Below are 21,163 nucleotides of genomic sequence, written 5' to 3' on the forward strand. Positions count from 1 at the left end.
ATACATTTAGAATCCATCTCTTTCAATCATTTCTTCACTCCAGACGACCATTTTTACACCTAAACTTCAACACCCCTCCCTCACATTTTAAAGCTTCTTTAAAGCTTGGTTTTGACTCCAGCCTCTGCCCCACTGATGCATTTCTACATCATTTCTTGTATTTTATGTAGTCGTCTGTGCTCCCCCCCTCCCCACAGTCGCTCGATACCACCGCTCCATCATAATCGCTGTATTCTCCTCTCTGTTCTTTGTGTTTGGTGTTTCCCAGGCCCATGGGCTCATTTGAACTGCTGTGATGGAGTTTGTTTGTGTGTGGTCGACATCATTCCCCGAAGGGTTAACAAGGGTTACGCGCCATCGACCCGCCATCCGCGACACAACAAAGGCCTCGCCGCTTTGCTCATGCTCAGTGTATATGTGTTTGTGTGTGTGGGGAGGGGTATCTTTAAATGAAAGTTGCTGCCATCAAATTAAAATGAATAACAAACAGAAAACACGGACTGAAAGCATGTCTTCAAATGAAAGATGGTGGTTCAATATCTTAAAATGATTGACAAGTGTCTTTGTGTGTGTGTGTACCTATAAATTAAACTGATAAACAGAACAAACAGCAAAATTTCACCCTCTAACAGACTAACAATGAAAATTTAGATTTTCAGTCACCTCTGGTTAGAAGTGACATAAAAAGGGTATTAGCTAGACTTTTATACCAAGCATCTGTTACTGGTTTGCAAAGGGTAAAACAAATTACTACAAATGGCTACTCTCTTACTCACAACAGGGATTATCAACAGCTTTACTTGTCCTCTTTGCTGCAAACTTGGCAACTTTATTACTTTTTTTTGATATCTTTCCATACCCTTCAGTGGATAAAAAAAATGTTTTCATCACTAGACTCTAAATTACAGCCTAATAAAGCCAGACTGTCCAAAATTAATTGTGACCAATGTAAAAGAGTCATGTGGATATCTGTGGCTCCAATCAGTCATTAGTGTGAGACATTCAAAGTTGAATGCTGTAACAGTTTTGTGATGAAAGACAGCGCGCAACAAAATTTAATATTACTATGTACTTGCTTAAATGACTTTTGAAACATACAATGAAACGACACACTGATTAACTCAACACCAGCAAAGGCAACAGAACAAGGAAGACTTGAACATGGGTTTTGGGCCCAATTTGATAGGTATTATTCCTACATGCATCAGACTTAATGTTATAACTAGTGAGGGTTACAAACAACTTAGAACACTGCTGAATATCGCAACGTGTAACCACTTCAGAAGGATGTGGGTAATATTATAAGAAGACGAAAACTTACGTGGCCTTTCCCTCGCGGAGGAAAATGCAGGAGAGGGAGAACTGCAGCGTGGCCGACACCACCTTCTTGGACAGGGGCTTAAACTTCAGCTTGACGTCTGTCTGTGTGGGCATCGGACTAGCGTATTGTTTCATGTTTATACTGCTAGTGGCCAAGGCCTTCCTCCGCCCTGATGGAGACTCCTGTGGACAGACAGAATTTAAGAAAAAAAAAAAAAAAAATTAAACTCAACCTTTAATTGTTTTGAAACTTTAATAAAGTGCTGGGAGAGGGTTAAACTGATGGCTCATCACAGTGTCAGGTTTATATAAATCCAGAAGAAGCTAGAAGTGGGTCCCTCCTGAATTCCTCATTGTGAATTCTGCTGTAAAATCCTTCCTGATATTTCCTATCAAAGGTCCGCGCCGAAGCCATTTTTGCTGTACTTCTTTTCAGAGATGGGCTCTGGGCCAGGGGCTAGCAGTCAAATTGGAATTTGGGAATATGCCACAGACCAGGTGATAAGAGTTATACAATCAGTGACATGGCCCTGTGTGTGTGTGTGTGAATGCAAGCTGCTCACCAGAGGACCGTGTGTTAAAAATAAGAACTGCCGGAAAGCCTTGTCACTGACTGCTAGATATGGAAACTAAACAGTTGGGGATGTTCCAGCCTTTTGTCTGCCCTCCCTCCAACAAAAACTGATGGGTTTTGCCTGCTATGGAAGCACCATGCTGTCAGTGAATATCAGGCTGTTTCACCTCCTTGCTGTGTTGATACCACTGACATACCATGCCCCTCTCGGATCTCTTGTGCCTCCTCTCTTTTAACTGATTCTGTTTTTGTAATGTGAAACTGCAGTGTTTCCTGGTTAAATGTTTTTTTCCCTATTTGCAGGGGAGAAGGCACTGATCTTAGCACCAAAACCAACCTGTCTCACACGTCCCTTCACAGGTCAGCCACAATGAAAGCAGCAGGCAGTGGTACGGCACATGTTCCCTTTCCTTTTTAAAATGCCTGGTTTTGCCTGCTCTCGCTTTTTGTCTCCATTTCACTGCATGGCTGTCTAAAAGCTGCATCCAACTATACCACAGAAAAATACCTACTTGTCTCAGCTGTGAATCGAGCCCTGAGGATTCATCCTCTCATGCGCACAATACCGAACAAAGCAAACCAGCAAGCTCCCTTTCACACTACACCAGTCTGAGAGCACATATACATATACACATACACTCTGGCGGATAGGCTAGATAAAGCGATACAAGCTCTTTACATTGCCTGTTTCCTGATGTCTTCACACACACACACACACTCCTTGGACGCTATGGCTCTGTGGGGAAAACTCAATCTCAGCCTTATCGCTGAGGACTGCAGGGTATTCACACACACACTCTCACACTCACACTCACAGAATTTGTATCAGTACAGAGTGGTAAAGCTTTTGGTAATATAGAGAGAAACTATGTAAGCTCCAAATAGAGATTAAAAGTGTTACAGGCCAACCATATGAGAACCAACATGTGATACTCAAACTGCAAATAACTGTGGCCGGAAATACTGAAGAAGTGGATACAATAAACGCTGAAGTAGACAATCCAAGCCTTCACGACTTTATATGAACTTTGCACATGTCAAATTATATTTTACCTACAAGCTAACAAATTTGATAACACATAATGAAACAAATACGGAAAGTTGATGCTTGAGACAGACTATTCTGAGGTGAGAGAGCCTATGTCTTTTCAGATGATGTGGTCCTGCTGACTCCATCAAGGGGAAACCTCCACTGGAGTGGTCTGGGATAAGAATTGGGATCTCAGCTGGGAAAGAGTGGAGTACCCATTCTGGGTTGGAAATATGTTTTTAGAGTAGGGGATGAATAAAGAGAATTGCAGCAGCAGACTGGCAGATGGGTTGGCCTGTACTGGTCTGCTGTGTGAAAAGAAAGCTAAAGCTAAACATATAGACAAACCTGTTGATTTAGTCGTTGGTCTGATTTCTGTCCTCACCTATGGCCAAATAAGCTCTGGTGGTCTCCAAAAGAAAAAACAAGATCATGGATACAAGTGGTATAAATGAGTGTCTGGGCTCAACCTTACACAGATGGTGAAGAGCTGAGTTATTCAGAGCTGCTACTCTTCCAAGTCAAGAGGAGCCAGTTGAGGTGGTTCAGGCATTTGACTAAGATGCCACCTGGATGCTTCTTAGATGAGGTGTTTTGGGCAAATCCAAGAGAAGGAGACCCTGGGGGCAGAAGCAGGACAGGCTGGAGGAGAGGGAGGTCTGCAGATTGCTGCTTAGACTACTGCCTCTGTGACTCTCACCTGGATGGATGATGGGTGGATGCTTGGCCCAATTAAACACAATAAGACTTGTAGAAATGTGCAAGAACCAGCTTGTGAAAAAAAATTGTTCTGAGTTGGCAGTCGTCTTCTGTAATCAGAATACATTAATAAGGGTGTAAGTGGGCAAAATGGTCTATAAAAAGGCTATATGAACGTGGTACTTTCAGTGAAACTCAAGATTATCAGTACATTTTAAATGTGTGGCCCCTAATGCCATTGTCATTTCCCGGTGTGGCCTTAAACAATGTGAAACTAAGTTTGACACTGCTGAGGCTAAAGCAGCTGGCATGTGGTAGCAGTAGAGTAGAGCAGAGCCAAAGACTGTGTGAACCCAGTTTGTATACATCCTTGCTCTGGAGTGAAAACAGCTGATCTGAATCTGTATCTCTAGCCTCTATTCCACCTTTCCATTTCTCCATCTCCTGTCGATATTCAACACTACATCGCTACCAACCATCCTATCCTTCCATCTCTCTCCCTCTTTGCCTCCTCCTTAGTACCTCACGCCTCTCTCAGACCAATAAATAAATAAAAACTACAGAAGAATCCAACAGACTGACTAGCAAGGCCTCTTGACATTTCCTCTTGACATTTGAGCCTTGTCGCTTTGGCTGGGGGAACATAATGACGTATCATCGGCACAGTGATTGTCCACAGAGCAGCCCCATCAGGACAGGAAGAAGATGAGGAAATAAAAAAATAAAAAAAGCACTCTCTTCCCACCTCTTATCTCTCTGCAGATTACACCCTGGCTATTATACTAAGCTAATAGCGCATGCAGATACTTTATGAATGAATTTTCCAAATGCACTAAACACTTAAGAGGGGATTTAGCAAAAAGGAGGATGGGGAGAAAGGGGAGGTGGGGAAAATAGGAAATACTTAAGGATATGCAAATACTCTGACGGAAGAATGGAATAACCATTTCAACAGATTTGAGTAGTGGCAGCAAACAATGGGAATGTGCTCCATTTCCCCAGATGCTACTTGTCAATCAATGTGTATGTGAGCAAAGGTGACGGTGAGCGGGGAAGTGGAGGGGGTAACTGGGATTAGAGGGACTAGGAGGTTGTGACAATGTGTAAAATGAAAAGGGAGGACAATGTAGAAGTTTAATTTATTACAGAGAGGATAGAACTATCAATATGCTCTTTTCCTGAGCCAGGAGGACTAAATGTGTGCATGTGTGTGCAGAGGAAGCACAGCAGGAGTAGGAGAAGAAGACGGGCACAGGCAGAGGATGTAAAGGAGGGAGGGGTGATGGCTGCATGCTGCCCCCTAGTTGCATCTTTTTACAACTACAGTGCATCAACAGAGATCAAGGTTAAGCTTCTACTTGGAATCTATGTAACTCAAAAAATTCAGGCTGTTCTTAAAAATAAATAAATAAGAGCATGCAAACCTGAAACTACCACAGTGCCTCATTTTTTATAAACTCCATTCAAGAAGGGTGTATCTCTGTTGGAGCAGACCTCGTCTTAGACTACCAGTCCTGCCTGTCTCCCCCTGGTGCCAGCTGGCCCTGGATCGATCCACAGATGCTCCCCTGGTGGGGGGGCAGGGGTCAGGGCAGGAGGGTGCCCGGGGGTCCTGCTGAATCTCTCTGCCCTAAAATGCCAATGGGACGGGCCGGAGAAAAGCAGGGGTAGGGACCCTTTTGTCAGGGAGGGATGGATTAATTATACTGAGTGCTAAAAAGAAACCTGCCTTCTTTGTTTAGACCTGGTTTGAAACAGACCGTTGGGTAGTGTTAAACCACGTCAGAAAAAGATGTCCAACACACACACGCACGCACGATCAGCTAATGGCTTTTTAACACAGGTCAACTGGCTTTGATTTAAACAAACGTTCCATTGAGCCACAGGAGATACATTCACCATCAATTTAAACATTATTTATATATTCTTAAAATACACTAATACAATCAAGTATACATTGTACTATTTGTACTCCACTGGTGGCCGATATTGCAGCTTTGATTTTTAAAAAAAAAGAAAAAGTTTTACATTTTTCTTCTGAATAAAACTTAGTTTCAGTTTAGTTTCAAGAGACTTTACCTGTTTACACTTTATTTTGATGGTTTAACAAGTTCATTTTGAATAAATTTTGTGTGGGTTACATTTTCCTTTATTGGTGGCATTTGTCAGGGACAAATTTAGTGGGTTGTGAAAGTCAAAGCTTCCTCAGGTTGGTTACTTGGTCAAACTCACAGAGATTATAATTAAGGACATTTACTGTATATTTACATATTATTTTCATTAGTTTCATGAATGCAAATATCATGGTTTTTTCCTGGATATTTAAATTGTGTTATTTTCTAAGTATTGAAGCTTAAAATAAATATAGTTTTGTTCATGAAATGGCCAAAAACAACAGAGACATGTACAGACAAGTAACACACACTTATATATGTATATGACAATCGTCTTTACTTTATGCATACACAGTTCTGGAGTATGCACTTTTCACCCAATCTGCCTATAACTGAAGAGTTTGTGGTGCTGTTTAGTATGCTGTTGAGATAGACTGAAGATAAAAACATGGCTTTAGTATTATAACAATAATGAGACGTGATGAATCGCTGGTTTCACATCAAGCAGATGATTATCTGACTTAAGCCTGCTACCACATAAACAAAAACAATCCTGAACTGGGGTAAAATGGGCAACCTGAGGTCAGCTGAAGTCAGACTACATGAAGGCAGCACATGATAAAATTCACATGTGTGTTACATTTTGAAAAGAATTGTCATCCTTTAATAGCTTTTTTTCTTTCTCTGTTATTAAATGCAACACTATTGAACCTAAAAGTTTAAAAAAGACAGACTATAAATATTCAACCCCACACAGGCCTTTGCGATTTGCATTCACACGGTTCAGAAACAATAAAAACCAAACGCAATTTACCCTTTAGAATAACCCTGAGGTACCCCCGATTAGCACCCAAAATCAACTGGCTCTGTCTGAATCGAGCAGTCAGCAGATTGGACGTGGGGGTACAGTGCTATTCCTCTTGCCTCAAGGTCACAGTTATTGGAAATGGAGACATCCAATGTGCTCACATCTCTCTTTGAATCCGCACACAATGGAGTGATTCCTCTGTGTCAATTTGGCCTCCCCTGATAACTGATAAGGCTGCCCGTTTTACATACCACCTATGAATGCTGCACTATAGGCGTTATAGACACACACATCCACACACAGATTAAGACCAATTTATTCATCTGCTACTATTATATGAGAGGATTTATTTTTCCCCCAAGCAGTGTGTATGTGTGTGTATTTTAAATTCAACAATAGACATAAAAGGAATGCAATATTATCACTTTGGTTATGTTGAATTACAATAACAATGGTCCTAATAATGGAATGAACTGTGAAAATGGCTTTCATGTGTATTGTCACATGTATATACACTTTGGAAATGGGACCAGTGGATTTTCCCACTGTGGCCCCAAAATTAGATGATCTTTCACTAACCACCACCTCATCTGGGGTGGCATGAACTACAAAAAACCACCCCAAAAATAAAACTGCAAACAATTGAGTAAAAGTGTGGGAAGAAAGTGAGTAAAGAGGGTGATTAGTTACAACAAGAGTGGGATTAGGGTTGTTTTAAACGATGGTAGATTACATAACAGTTTGTGCTCTAGTGCTGGATGAATATGGTGTTGAATGTCAGTGAGCGCCAGTCACACTGTCCTTTTTCTGTATACGACTAAGAAACTGAATATAGTACAGAAACAATCACTCATGAAACAAGAGAACCACGCTCGATGCTGACGGTGGGATAAAAAACATTTTCCAACCACTACAGTAACACTCAGTTTAAAGCTTGATGAAGAAATATCTAAATTTGTCACCTCTTTATTTGTCATATTTGTATTTGGTATTACCAGGGGTTTGGGGTGTAGTAGCTGTCACTTGTTTCCCATGATCTCATTTGATTCCCCAGCTGCTATGATGAACCTGTATTTTCATTATGTTATCAGAAAACATGAAGGACAGCAGTGGACATTTGTGGGCAGAGTACAAACTTTAGTGAATGGCAATATAAACTAAGGAGCACAATCACTCTGACTAAAAGTAATCATTCTTTAAAGTAGACTGGTTATGCTCATTTCAAGCTCCATATGAACTCTTAAGTACCTCTGCCTGTCTTCATTTAAGGCCACCCCCACATTAGACAACGTTGTTCTGATTGGCTGCCCCTCATAAACAAAATTTGAACAGCAGATTACATGATACAGAACAAAGAGTAGAAAAATTTTTTAAAGTAGAGTTTTTCCAGCAATCACCTGTAAATACACTGACCTTATGCTCTGAAACTTTACTGTCTTTATAAAACAACATATATGACATCAGGAAAAACAAAGGGTCTAACTGAATATTAAAGAGGCTGGAAATTAGGGCCCCCCAAAAAAAGGAAGAAAAAAAAAGAAGAGTGTAAGTTATTTATGCAACAGTTTCATCTGGGATAACTCTTTTAATGTTGTCACCTAACGACAGAGAGGTCAGTTACTTGATAAAAACACTTTACTTCCAGCTGAAAAAACCCCCAAAGCAAATCCTCACATAAATAGTTGCTACTGGGTTTAATGACACCACATTCTAAAACTTTATCATTTAATTTATTTCATGAGATTAAAAAAAAAAAACCTCGTTATCCAGCAAGTGTGCACGCAGCAATCTATATTAACTTGTGAAGAGACTCCAGTTATCACACATATTGATAATCAGTCAGGAAGAAACGTAACAGTGTGTTTAAATGAGAGAGGAAACACCGATGGGTGTAGAGCGAGGGAGAGAGAGGAATCCCTTTAATGTAGGGGTGCCTCTGATGGCAGCAGATGAAAGGGGGAGCGCCACACACAAACCAGTCCTTAAAAGGCCTAATCCCAACTGGGAGAGTGGAGCGTTTTACTGGGGAGTAACCTCTGGCTAGCTTGTAACACAGAGCCAAACACAGAGACACATTAAATGGAAAACTGGTGTATTCTAGAGGCCAAATGGAGTTAATGAAATCTCCAGATATAATGGCTTTCATCTCTACCCCACACAGCCAGAACCCAAGTCAGCAGGTTTAGGGAACTCAAAAAGGAGGAGGAAAAAAATATATATCATCAGGCTTCTATGGCATCCATACTCCCATGACCTTCCCACCAAGGTCAGACTTGATTTGAGTGCGAGTGCATTTTGAGCTCTGATTGCAGAGAAAAAATGCGCATCGAGCAATGCAGTGTAGCAAGTATGGCAGATTTCTGTAGGTCAACCCAAAATTGTCCTTGAAAGAAAAAGCAATCATGTTTCCATCAGCTTTGAGGTTATTGCAGAAATATTGCAGAAATTAAGCTCTGTGGAAAATTATAGCTTATGATGCTGGCTCGTTTTGCCTTATCTTCAAATTAACACAATCACAAACAGTAAAATGCTAACATTTGTCTATAAACAAGCTACACTGTGGCTTTGGCATCACCGCTGAACCTCCTTAAGTTACCGTTTTTGCCACGATAATGTCGAAAATCCCCAACCAGTTGTACACAAAAACCTCGTTAAAGTCATTTGAAAACTGCAGTTTGGTTTGTTTTTTTAAATGCGCCCTTTTGCCTTATCACACAATCAGTGATGAAATTTATGAAACTGGAGGCCAGATATATAGCGCAGTGTTCAACAGGCCTATGGCAGTCAACAAGGAGAACATCAGGTGGCATGGACACATTCAGATGAATATACTATATATTAAAAACAGGCTCCTACAAAGGGATTTTGTAGGACACTGAATTAAACTGTCACTGTAAAAATTTATTCAGATGAGAGCTAGAATTAATCTGTGTGAACATTGCCCATATAATGTTCTGTTGGTTCAACTTGGAACAGTTTGTTTGGTAAACACAGTCTGAAAAAAAAAGCTTTAGTTTGGAAAATCTTAAGGTTAAAATCTTTTTGACTGATGGTAAAAGGTAAAAAAAAGAAAAAAGAAAAAAAAGGCAGGAAATCTGAATTAGTTCAAGACAGTAAACTGTTGTCATTCAATCTATTTAAATGTCTGGATCAACTAGTTAATTATTAGTGATCGCGCCACTGAAATAAGTCACTGTCACTGAACTTTTCTGATTAGTCTGCATCACAACTCATAACGAGCAAAACTGCTTAGATGGACACCAAACTAATATCTCACATCTCTTTCTCGTTTCATTTCCGTCCCTCTAACCCAGTCTCTCTCTCTCTCTCTCTCTCCCACGTTATCAGTGTGTCCAGGGTGCCCTCCTCTTTTTGACTCTCCGGGTCTTTCTTTGGGGTGGCCCTCAGTGCCCCCCACACACACTCAGACCTAGAGCATGCACTTCAGACAGGGGGCTAATGGGAAAATAAATTACCAGCAGGAAAAAGCCCTGGCTCTGCACTTCTGCTGCAGAGAGAAAGAGACACAGGGGGGTTGGAAAAGAAGGGGGTGGTCAAGAAATGGAAAGAGAGAAGGGTAGAGAGGAAGACAGAGAGAGACTGATTGCAAGGAAACTAATGAAAAAGACAAGTCAAAAAAAGGGAAGAAGATGGAGAAAATGAGGAAGAGGGTATAACAGGAAAGTAAAGAGTGATGAGGAGGCAGGGAGGAAGAGAGACAGATAGGTCGACGGGATTAGCTAGAGTTCATTCCTGGTCTATGAAGTGCCTGCTCATCACTTTTCCAGCCATTTTACCATCTCTGGCCATCACAGAGACCTAAAATGGCCAATAACATCACCATCCCCACACACACTCCCTGAGCTACTGTATCTTAGATCGATTACTCCCTCTGCATGAAGCAGCAGCTGAGATACGAGGAGGGCAGATTCACCATGTTGGCAGACATCCATGATGGTGTGTGCTCAATAAAGTCTGAGTTAGTGTGCGTTTCTATGAACATATACGAGAAATACAAGTGCATCAAAAAATGGGGGTGAGGAACACAGAGCATCCATCCATGTCCAAGTGGTACTGTGTGCATGTGTAACAGATGGAAACGATCTCTTGTGAGATTTTACCAAAGAAATGGAGCTTGTCCAAAATGTGAACTTGATTGGAACAGCTCACGTAGGAACGTAGTGAATCTGTGCTGCTGAGAATTTGCATCAGGAAGTTGTCATGGAGTAGTGCAGGAGAGCGGAAATGGCTAAACAGTTCACATTACAATGACTAGATTTATGTGGCCCACATTAATTATACAGCAACTGTGCGAAACAAAATCTATTCAAAGAAAATCATCTATGCTATATTCACAATATAAGTGCCACTGAAGAGATGAAAATTAGCTTTAACTATTTTTTGACAGTATAAAAGTACATGTGTGTACTATTATTATTAGTCAAATTAAATAATTAAACTAAATTGCTCTCCTATTTGCTTTCCCTCACTCTTGCTCTTTCTCTACTGCTAACTTCCTGTTCCGGTAGTTACTGTGGTGGTCGTTGATATCCGTTAGCTCTCTTTCCAGTGAGTTTGTCATACTCCACCATGCTGGACTGCAGCAGGTGACTGTAGTTTTCCTTCTGGTGATGATGGAGATGTGTTGTGAGCTGGAGTGGCGTTAACTACAATGAACCAGGTGCAGCTGGAAAGCAGGCTCGAGGTCAACAAGGCTGCAGAACGAGGACTACATTCTCCAGCTGAAGTTGGAGATGTTCACTGTAAATGTTGTAAATAACACTGATTTTATTGCTTTGTTATTCATTTTACACAAAGCCTTTTACAATTAGAGTATTTGCAGAAGAGACACACTGGTTTTTTGGTAGTTCGCTTAAGAAAGCCTGATGTACAAGAGTGCACATGCATGCTCTTCCCACGCCACTAACAACACCCAGACCTCTGGGAAAAACTGCCTTTGAATATCTACAATGACTGAATTCGTATTAAAGTATCTATTTCAAGGTATTACAAAGCCTCTTAACATGACATGTACTTAAAACAATGACTTACCATGAAACTGCAAAATAAACACGTTCCAAAAAGATTATGATGACTATTGGATGATTCCCACCATGTTTCGTAACTTTCTCAGCAGATAATACAAAAGAGGACACCAAGAAGTTCAAGGGTTTTCTAGATTAATCAGACTGGGACCTCTATATGTCAGAGATTTAACAGGCCGATTTCCAGGTAATCACAAGATCGGAATTTTTTTGGGGGGGAATTATTTTCATGCAATTCTCACTTTCAGAATCCGTTTGTTTTAGCCGTTTGTTGGCAGGCTGCTGAGATCTGACGGCGCTATGATAGGGTCCTAATCCAGAGCAAAGCTGATTTGCTTAAGGGGGAGGGAGGAGGTTAAGATGGCCTGTGACAAGAAACAATTGCCCAAAGTGAGAGTCTGGCTCTCTCTCACCCTGCTCCATGACAAAGGTGTACTCTCCATGCTAAGTGACAAATCTAGGGAGACAAAGAGCACTAGCAGGGTGATGCTCTGCTTCAGTGGCTCTGATTGTGGCCAACTCAAAGAGAATCTAATATGGATTTTTTTAAAAAGGGAGAGAGGGAGATTAGAATGAAAGAGAAACAATGAACACCTTCTACCAAGGGGGAATTAGTGGAGGGATTGGATAAGGAGCTGGTGTGCGTGTGCATGCGTGTGTGCGCGCGAGCGTTCATGGATGAGCACTCGGAAATTCCTTTTGCATGAAAGAACAATGGGGTTCACAAATTCTGTTTCTGTGCATTTACATGTAAAGATATACTGATACAAATGGATCCATCTCATTTTTCAATGACTCATAATGTGACTGCACCATTTGTGTTAATCTAATTCTTTTACAACCTCAAAAGAATTGACAGCTAACACTGTAAATGTGATAGAAGCTAACTGTTAACGTGCTTCAGTTATTGAAAAATGTTATGTTTAAAAGTTACTAAACTGCAGATTAATCAGATGATTCGATTTGTGAACATTCAGGTCAATTATACAAGGTCAAACATCATCCATACATAAATTGTGTGCTTTATTTAGAGATATTTAGAACCATTAATCACATTGTTCAATAACTGAAACATTATGTTTAAAAATGATTGAACTGCATCAACTCCAAATTAATATTTGGAATAAAGTAGCTGTTCTGAGCATCACAGAACATTAAGCTAAAATTGCACAAGGATAATCGGAAACCGCTGTTTGAAGTTGCAGTTACGGTTGACACGTTGGTCATTGCTTCAGTGAACTGTGACATCATCATAGCCTTGTAACCTTGTAACCTATCACGCTGACAAAAAAATAAATAAAATCATTACATTAGAGGTGAAAAAGATTCACATATGACTGAAATGCCACTAAAGACCAACCCACCTGTACAGTAGCCTCACCAGGTTACAACAATTGATGTACAACATGCCGAAATGACACCAAAGTGCAGCACGCGCCAGAAGCTGTGATATCACTTTTTGTTCATGTCGCTGTACACAAACAACAGCTATGCGCACCAAACAATGATGAGCATAAACTGCCAGTCAGAGGTTAAACGATTTAGCTCTTATTGTGGATCGTTATCAGATGAAAAACTGAATGTAAATTATGTTAAGTCAGAACAGTTCTCTGGTTTTTGTTTTCCTTACTTTGTCTGCCTCACTGTTACCGTTCAACAGTTACACTGAGCTAATTATATATTTGAGGAGCTTAATGATCATAACTTGTTTAAAAAAAAAATCTTAAAGGTAAAAAGAAATTTAAAAAAATCTGGGAAGGAATTAGATGTAATGTATGTTTATATATGTTTGAGTCGACGGCATATGCTTGCATTATTTTGAACCCAATTTTAAAATGAACTAGTCCCTCAACAATACATTGACAGACAACAAATCGCAACAAACTTATCATAGTCAGTGCTTATCAAATCTCTGTACCTTCAGAACTTCTGTGTATAACTAAGTCTAAAATATTTTTTTAAATTTATTTAAATGTAAAAAGGGAAAACATAAATCAGATGAATTAGTCTCAAAGTAAGAAAACAAGTGAACATTCAGCTCAATCTATTATACAAGGTTAAATATCAATCATACATAAATCGTGTGCTTTATTCAGAGCCATTTAAAACCATTAATCACATTGTTCAATAACTACAGCATATTATAAAACGCAGCTAAAACATTAATGCTGTTAGCATCGTGCATATCCAGGATGTAGGTATGTGTAGTGCTAGGGCAGTGACTGACCTAGACTACAGCCTACATACATCTGCTCATTTTTCATACAAAGTACAGAAATGCAATGCTTCACACAGCTGTCTTTTATCTGACTTATTTACACCTTTCCATCCCAGAGAGAGATCTGCAGCCCCTGTTTATAACTGTCAAAAGGAGATGTCCAGTTTATGGAATCATTAAAATCAAATTACAATAAAATCAAAGTCTATAATGTCTAAACCCTCAATGGCAAATAAACATATTAACATATAAAATATAGCTAGAAACACTCAGTTGCAAATGACCTAATTTGGCCTCTTGAAGGTGAAAGGGGTTCATGATACAGTGTCCTTCACTTCAACTCCTAACACTTTCTAAAATGTATGCCTTTTTAGCATAAACGACCTCAAATTCCTCATCCCAGACTGTGGGTACGGTATTCCAAAAACAGATTTATATCGCAAACAGAGCATGTTTAGGGATCAGTCTAACTGTCAGTGAATGGCTTAGCAGTGGCATCAGAGCACATCACTAAAGCCTATTCATTGCCACTTAGCAGAACAGTCACCTTAGTTTAACTCTGTGTGTGTGTGCGTGTGCGTGTGTTCACTTCCTAATACGGTCATATACAAACATACACTCGCACGTACTCACTGTGAGCAGATTTTGAAAAAGATAATGTCAAACCAGTCTCCCTGCACAGTAGTTTAGCTGGAGTTTAGCATAAAAGCCTTTGTGTACGCACAAACGTTCTATCTCACCATAACCATCACTGGCATCTCCTGAGAAACCCACCCACTCAGGCCCACTGGGTCAAGCTTGTGGATAAACATGGGCATTTACAGAGGACAGTGTTTTGCGGGCCACACAGGCCTGTCTCCATCACAAGCAGCCATCTTAAGTCGCACAGGGGAAAAATAAATAACCAAGAGATAATAACTGTTCCGCAGCCGTTTTCCAATTGCACCTCACGCCCCACCACAACTGCCTGACCACCCATCATCGCCATGTAACACATGACACCAAAAACAAGGCGAGATGAGGACAAAGACAAGAAGGTAAAGTCGGATTAGCGCCGACTGAGGAGAAGGGCAGGTGACAGCATGTGAGGCAATGAAGTGATAGAGGACAACCTCAGAGATGACTGATAAGAGAGGGTGTGGCGGCCAATAACGTACGACCGAGAGACTTTGTTGAGACAGTAGCGCTCAGAAATAATTATTTAAAAACAGAGGCTAATATTTTAGGCTCTTTACCTTATAATATAAAGCACTCAAGATGACATCACCGTTTATAATACGGATTTCATGTACAATCATTTTACCGTACCACTTTATCTTTTTAAATTTGCATTTAATTTGTGTTAAAGACTGGCACGAGTCTGTACACATTGAGCGTCGGCAAGGGACAGCAGCCATGATCATAATTTAAGACCACATTAGCTAGTAGGTAAGAAGGCAGTTCACTTTGAATTATACATCTACATGGATGTAATTTTAGTTTATTTGGAGGTTTTCTGATTGAAAGTGATTTTAAAATTAAGTGATAGCCATCTGCTGCACCTGGGGTGAGGGGAGGAAGACTGGATAAAAACACACTGTGGCACAGACTCCGATGAATCATAACTAATGATTAAATGCAAAGTGTTATATGCACTTTCACTACTTGTGATATCATCCTCCCTAATTCAAGTCAAAATACATCTGTTTAAACCATTTACTCTCTTTAAACACTGAATCCAATTGTTGTCTAATGCTGTTCTTTTTATCCTTTTTACTTTTATGCTTTGTATGTTGACCTTGGGTTTTAGAACGGCACCCACAAATAAAATGTATCATTATTATTATTTTTGTATAATTGGGTGAAAAGAGTTGAGTGGAGAAGAAGCAGTGCATCATGGGAAGCACCCCCCAGCAGCCTAGGCCCATTGCAGTATAACTTGACTGAACAAGTTCAGGGTCACCTGATCAAGGTTTATCAGAAAGAAAACTTTTATGCTTAATCTTAAAAGCAGAGAGGCAAGCTGTCTCCAAATACAGCTGTTACAGTAGCAGATTTCATCATTACAGTTTTAACACAATATTGGAAGCATGTTATGAATAAAGACAGACCCACGTTTTTAACAACATTTTGAATCTGGTTTAACTCCGAGGTCTACAACAAAGGCGACACAGGTAGGTGACAGGATGTTTTGCAGGTGACACTTGTGTTATGGGGTCAAACATCACACTGTATGAGGCAAAAACAAAGCCTGTTTGAGCTGGTTTCTGCGTGTGTGTAATATAAATACATTTATATGTCTGAGAGGGACATTACATGCTGTATGTGGATACATGCCGAGAGCCTGTGTGCACATATGTGTAAATACTGTATGAAAGACACAATCTGTGTGTGTTTGTGATGGTGTGCATATGACTGTCAGTGTCTGGTGACATCTGCTGCGTTGTTGGCCGGGTGCGGATCGCAGCAGGCCGCAGGCGCCTCAAACCAAGGAGATGAAAGCCGAGGTCACAACCTGGACCAGTGGGACAAGGCACACAAATACAAATGCACACATCCAAGTGTAAACAACATACACAAACTGTATGCACAAGACACACACAGTAAACATATGTCTCACACACACACACAGCATGTGAAGGACAAAAGACGAAAGAATAAGCCAAGCAAGGATTTTTTTTTTTTTAAAAAAAAAAGAAAAAAGAAAGAAAAAAAAAATCAAAGCAGACAAAAGAAAACGGGACTAAAAGCAAAACTACACCCACACAGACAGGAAACTGAAAAAGATGATGCAAGGACAGAAGCAAAGCCCCACATTGTCAGGGGCAACAGTTTAATCAGTTTAATTAACAAACATGTGCATGTAAGCAAAAACAGATGCGCGCGTGCGCGCGCACACACACACACACACACACACACACACACACACACACACACACACACACACACACACACAAAGACAGCAGACATGGTGTGTGCCAAGCAGCTTTGTGCCAAAAGCTGTGCAAATCAGAAGGTGCCTCTGTGTGTCTGAGTATATGTGAGAGCTGCAATCTCAATAGAAGTGTTACAGACACATACAAAAAAGATGCATTTCAGTATTGCTTCTAGTTCTGAATTTGTTGAGTCCTTTCTGAATTAAGTCAGCTACCATTATGGTAAATTAACTTGTAATAAAGCTTCTTTTGACTGACACAAAAACATGAAAAACAATCAAGACCTTCTTATACAGACATTAATTAAATTACTGCAAAGTAAAATAAAATATGATAATAATCAAAGTTTGTATTAGGCACGTTTCAAATCAGTATCTTTATACTTCTGCTTCATTGAAAACCTTGTAGATTTTGAAAATACTGTTTTGAAGTGTCAAATTTAGGCCAGATTTCCAAGGATTTTAAAACTTTCCACTCTAGTGTGCAACAGGAAGCAATATATTGTATTTCATTCAACTGAATCACGTCATGAGAGTGGATATCTGATTGTTAAATCGAGCCAGATAGCTGAGTCACAGTTTCACAGGTATCTAGTAGACAAAAGCCCCACCTCTTACCTGTCATACCACATTTAAGTAAGATAGGAGGGCACAGCAGCAATGCTGATATGTTTCTTTGATTTAAACAGTAGCGTTTCATTGTAATGATGTCATTTCTTGGTTACTTAAATAATCCTGAACTGAAATCTAATGGAGCAAAGGTGGTGGAAAAACATGTCTTTGTTACAAGTGTTATAGTTAGAAGTGACACAAGTATAGGGAGATTTAAATTAGCCAACATGCAACAGTACCTCGACCCTGATGCTGCTTGTGAATCTCGGGGTTATTTTATTTTCGACACCCAGAGAACTAGACTGAAATGTGTCAGGTGACAGTTACAGGCCTCTGTATTTTTTCTGAAGTGCAGTCGAAGTCAAACTTTCTTTTCCTTGTAAGAAACAACTTTCTGGACAAAATCAACAGTTTCAAGATACGGCCCACTTGAGATTAAATTAGGTAGTATGTGACGTGAACTAAAATAATTTAGCATTTCTCCTTAACGTTTTTCCAAACAAAAATCCAGTTTGTAAACTTACACGAATGTAAATTAGAAAATGTGGCTTATAGACACATGATTGTGTTCTGTTTGTCCAACACGCAAACATGCAATAAATACAAAAAAAAATAAAAGGAAAAAAAAAAAAATACATATTCAGTGTCTCAATTGGACACCAGCTACCACATGCTGAGTTACAGACAAGCATGACAACAGCACAGAGATGTAGTTCGGGAGACACACACAAACCTCTATGGCAGTGGTCGCAGTTAGTCAGCAGACTGGCCATGTGACAGGGTGGCGTGGTGTGGATTAGGGGCCAGTAAGCCTATTAGGGCGACAGGAGGGACCACCCGGCCTCCACAGCCACACACAGCACCCTAACACATAACTGGCTGGAAACACAGCCAAATACAGAGTTCCCCAGACACAGGTGCAGTTACACAAAGACAAAAATATACCCACATCGGCACAAAAGGAGAAACAGACACTCTCCTTATAAATGTTTTATTTTTTTTCACTTTAAGCTGAATTGTGGGGTAATTTCCTCCATAATGTGACTGCATTGTTTCCTTATTTAGCCAACAAATTGCTGATGTGCTTTCAGAGCATTAAAATAATATTTTTAGCTGCACAGTGGCAGAAAATGGCAGCGTTTAAGGTGGTAACAGTTGTGTGTCTGTGTGTGTGTGTGAGTGCGCCCAGGGAGGGGTCTGGAAGTGGGGGGTAATCACAAGCATCTGTCCTCTCTCCACACGGCAATTAATTAGATTAAATTAATTTGGAAAGCATGTGTGAATGTGTGATCCCATACTAGGAACCTCCCGCCTTCTTACAATCTCACACACACAAACGCACAGGAAATTATTTACATGCCTCAGTCTTTGAACTATAAAGCATATATTATTTAAAATTAGCATTGCGTTCACATACAAACAACCCAAGCGAATGCACACGCTCTTCTTTCTGACACAATAAATTAGGCCTTTTGAGTTCTCCAAACTATTTAAGAAATGGGAAATGAGCAAAGGTGAAAACTTTGGAGACACACGCGTGCACACAAGCGCAAATTAATCCCAATTTGTCGGCCGCGGCACGGGAGAAACTTTTGGGATTTCATACTTCATACCAGCTTTTGTCACCTTTGCATGAATAGCCGAGGGCTGAAATAATTGTGTTTTTCTTCCCCGAGGCCCAGTCAGCGCTCACAAGCCACTGGCCTACGTAATGTGTTCCAGACAGAGACAGGGGAGGGGGGAGCGCAGTATACACACCATGGCTACGTGTACAATACAGAGAGGGTGTGTGTGTGTGTGTGTAAAAGTGATAGAGGTACATTTGTGTGTGTATGTCATGTTTTTGGGTTTTTTTTTTTCCAAACTGTGTGTGTCAGTATGTGACTGTGTTACTGTGTGAGTGGGCATATGTGGCGTGGAAAGGCCCTTAATGGAGTTGGATGTGGTCCACAATAGCCAGGACTTCACCTTAGAGAAAAAAAACAGAATGAAGGGGACAAAAAGAGATGGAAAAGGGAGAAGGACGCAACAAGAATGTGATCAAAAGAGACGTGAAACGTGATCGTAAACCTTTGGTGAAAATCCCATCATTTACACAGCATACAAATCAAATGGACTCAATGCATTTAAGTATTTTTGTTTGTTTTGTTCCATGTGCAATTGTCCATCTAAACTTAAATTAATGTAAAAACACTACATCAGAAGTATTTCATACCACAGTTTGATTCATGTCTGCGTTCATACCTCAGTTTTTGAGGTTAGCGTTTCAGCTCTTGTCTCGGTTTTTTGGGCCACAGTTTCAGCTATTGCCTCAGATTTTGGTCTACCAGTTTCGCGTCACGACTCGCTTTCTGGGCTAAAATTTTAGCTTTAGGACCCATTTAACATCATGCTTTTTGTACTATGATTTCCATTTCTGTTTCAGATTGCAGCTTGTTGTGGTTTTTGGGCTACGTTCAAATCTCAATTTTTTAGCTACGGTGTTTCATGCCTCCGTTTTTGGGTCAGAATCATATCTCGGTTTCTGGGACATATTTTCAGCGTGTTTCACTATTTGGCCAGATTCACATCACAGCTTTTAGCCTACAGTTTCAGCTCCTGTCTTGTTTTTGGGCCAAGTTCAGGTGTCAACTTCTAGGCTACAGTTTCGATTTGTGCCTCAGTTTTAGGATAAGGATCATGTGTCGGTCTTTGGGCTATGGTTTTGGTTCGTGCCTTAGTTTTCCTTCAGAAAGGATACATCATAATAATATTTAAAAAATAAATTAATACATTCAAAAAAAAAAAAAAGATTTTTACCATTGGCCTAATCACTTGATTGAGATTGTATTGATGAACTAAAAATAAACTCCATTACTGCGATGCATTACCAGTTCCTTTGCTACAATATAACAATATTTAAAAATGCAGCTTTCATCAGACCACTATACTTTTGCCAGTCAATAACAGCTCCACAGAGGCATCACATGGATATGGGTTAATGAAACTAGATGAAACTCACAGGTTTTGGTCTCAGTTAGGGATATGCAATTAAGCAAAATTTGAATTTCCATGCAATTATGAACTCTATTAATTTTAATGCAGGATAACAAAACAACATTATATTGATTAAGTTTTTTTTTGGCATAGTGTATTTTATCTGGTCTTTCCTTTACCGAGATCTAATTTAGCCTTTCCTTAAAACTCCAAATTCAGCTCAGGCCAAGATAAGAGGAGGAGAGACTTTGATTAAGAAGAGCAGTAAAATCAACTCAGCTGTTTGGAAACACTTTGGTTTTAAACAGTCAGATGAAAACAACAATAGAATCCTGTTTTTTTTAACAACTGCATCGTGTTTTAAAAGTCAGTTTGTCGCATTAAATAGTCATGATCACAAAACAGCATAAGATATCAATATACTGTGGTTAGACTTAGAAACCATAGCCTTGGTTTGAAAATTGTTACACACTTTTAAATTAGATATTTTTCCTTTTCTATAACAGAGACATAATCAGTCTTACTGTCACATTTTAAAGATTTTAACTATTTTTAAAAAGGAGGTTAGGAAAAAGCTGTCAGTACATAAAGTGTCAATTTCAAATTCGATATTTAAAATGTGTGTATGTGCAGCAGACAGGCTGTCAAAAGGCGTGAGTGCCGATTTGGAAGCGCCTTCCTGCCTGGGTGACATTGATGTAATGTGAGTGAAAAAGGTGAAGTATGAGTTGGAGGGAGGAAAGATGGGCCTCTGAGTGTGTATCACTGTATATTCAATGTATTCAGACATGATAGCTTCTCACATGAAATGCAATGGTGTGTGTGTGTGCGCATGTTATTTAAATCCCTCCAC

The 21,163-nt window shown here is 39.9% G+C and overlaps 1 protein-coding gene across 5 annotated transcripts in view; it reads right to left on the reverse strand.

The window, feature by feature from the left end:
• ehbp1 (EH domain binding protein 1) overlaps positions 1-21,163 on the reverse strand; it is a 161,719-nt gene that overhangs the window by 105,879 nt on the left and 34,677 nt on the right. For all 5 annotated transcript variants that reach the window (XM_039621737.1, XM_039621736.1, XM_039621735.1 and 2 more), the window contains one exon: positions 1,322-1,503. In XM_039621737.1, coding sequence (XP_039477671.1) covers positions 1,322-1,503 — 182 coding nt within the window. The remainder of the gene's footprint in view (positions 1-1,321; positions 1,504-21,163) is intronic.

The sequence above is a fragment of the Oreochromis aureus genome, linkage group 13 (assembly GCF_013358895.1).
Source record: "Oreochromis aureus strain Israel breed Guangdong linkage group 13, ZZ_aureus, whole genome shotgun sequence".
Lineage (NCBI taxonomy): Eukaryota > Metazoa > Chordata > Actinopteri > Cichliformes > Cichlidae > Oreochromis > Oreochromis aureus.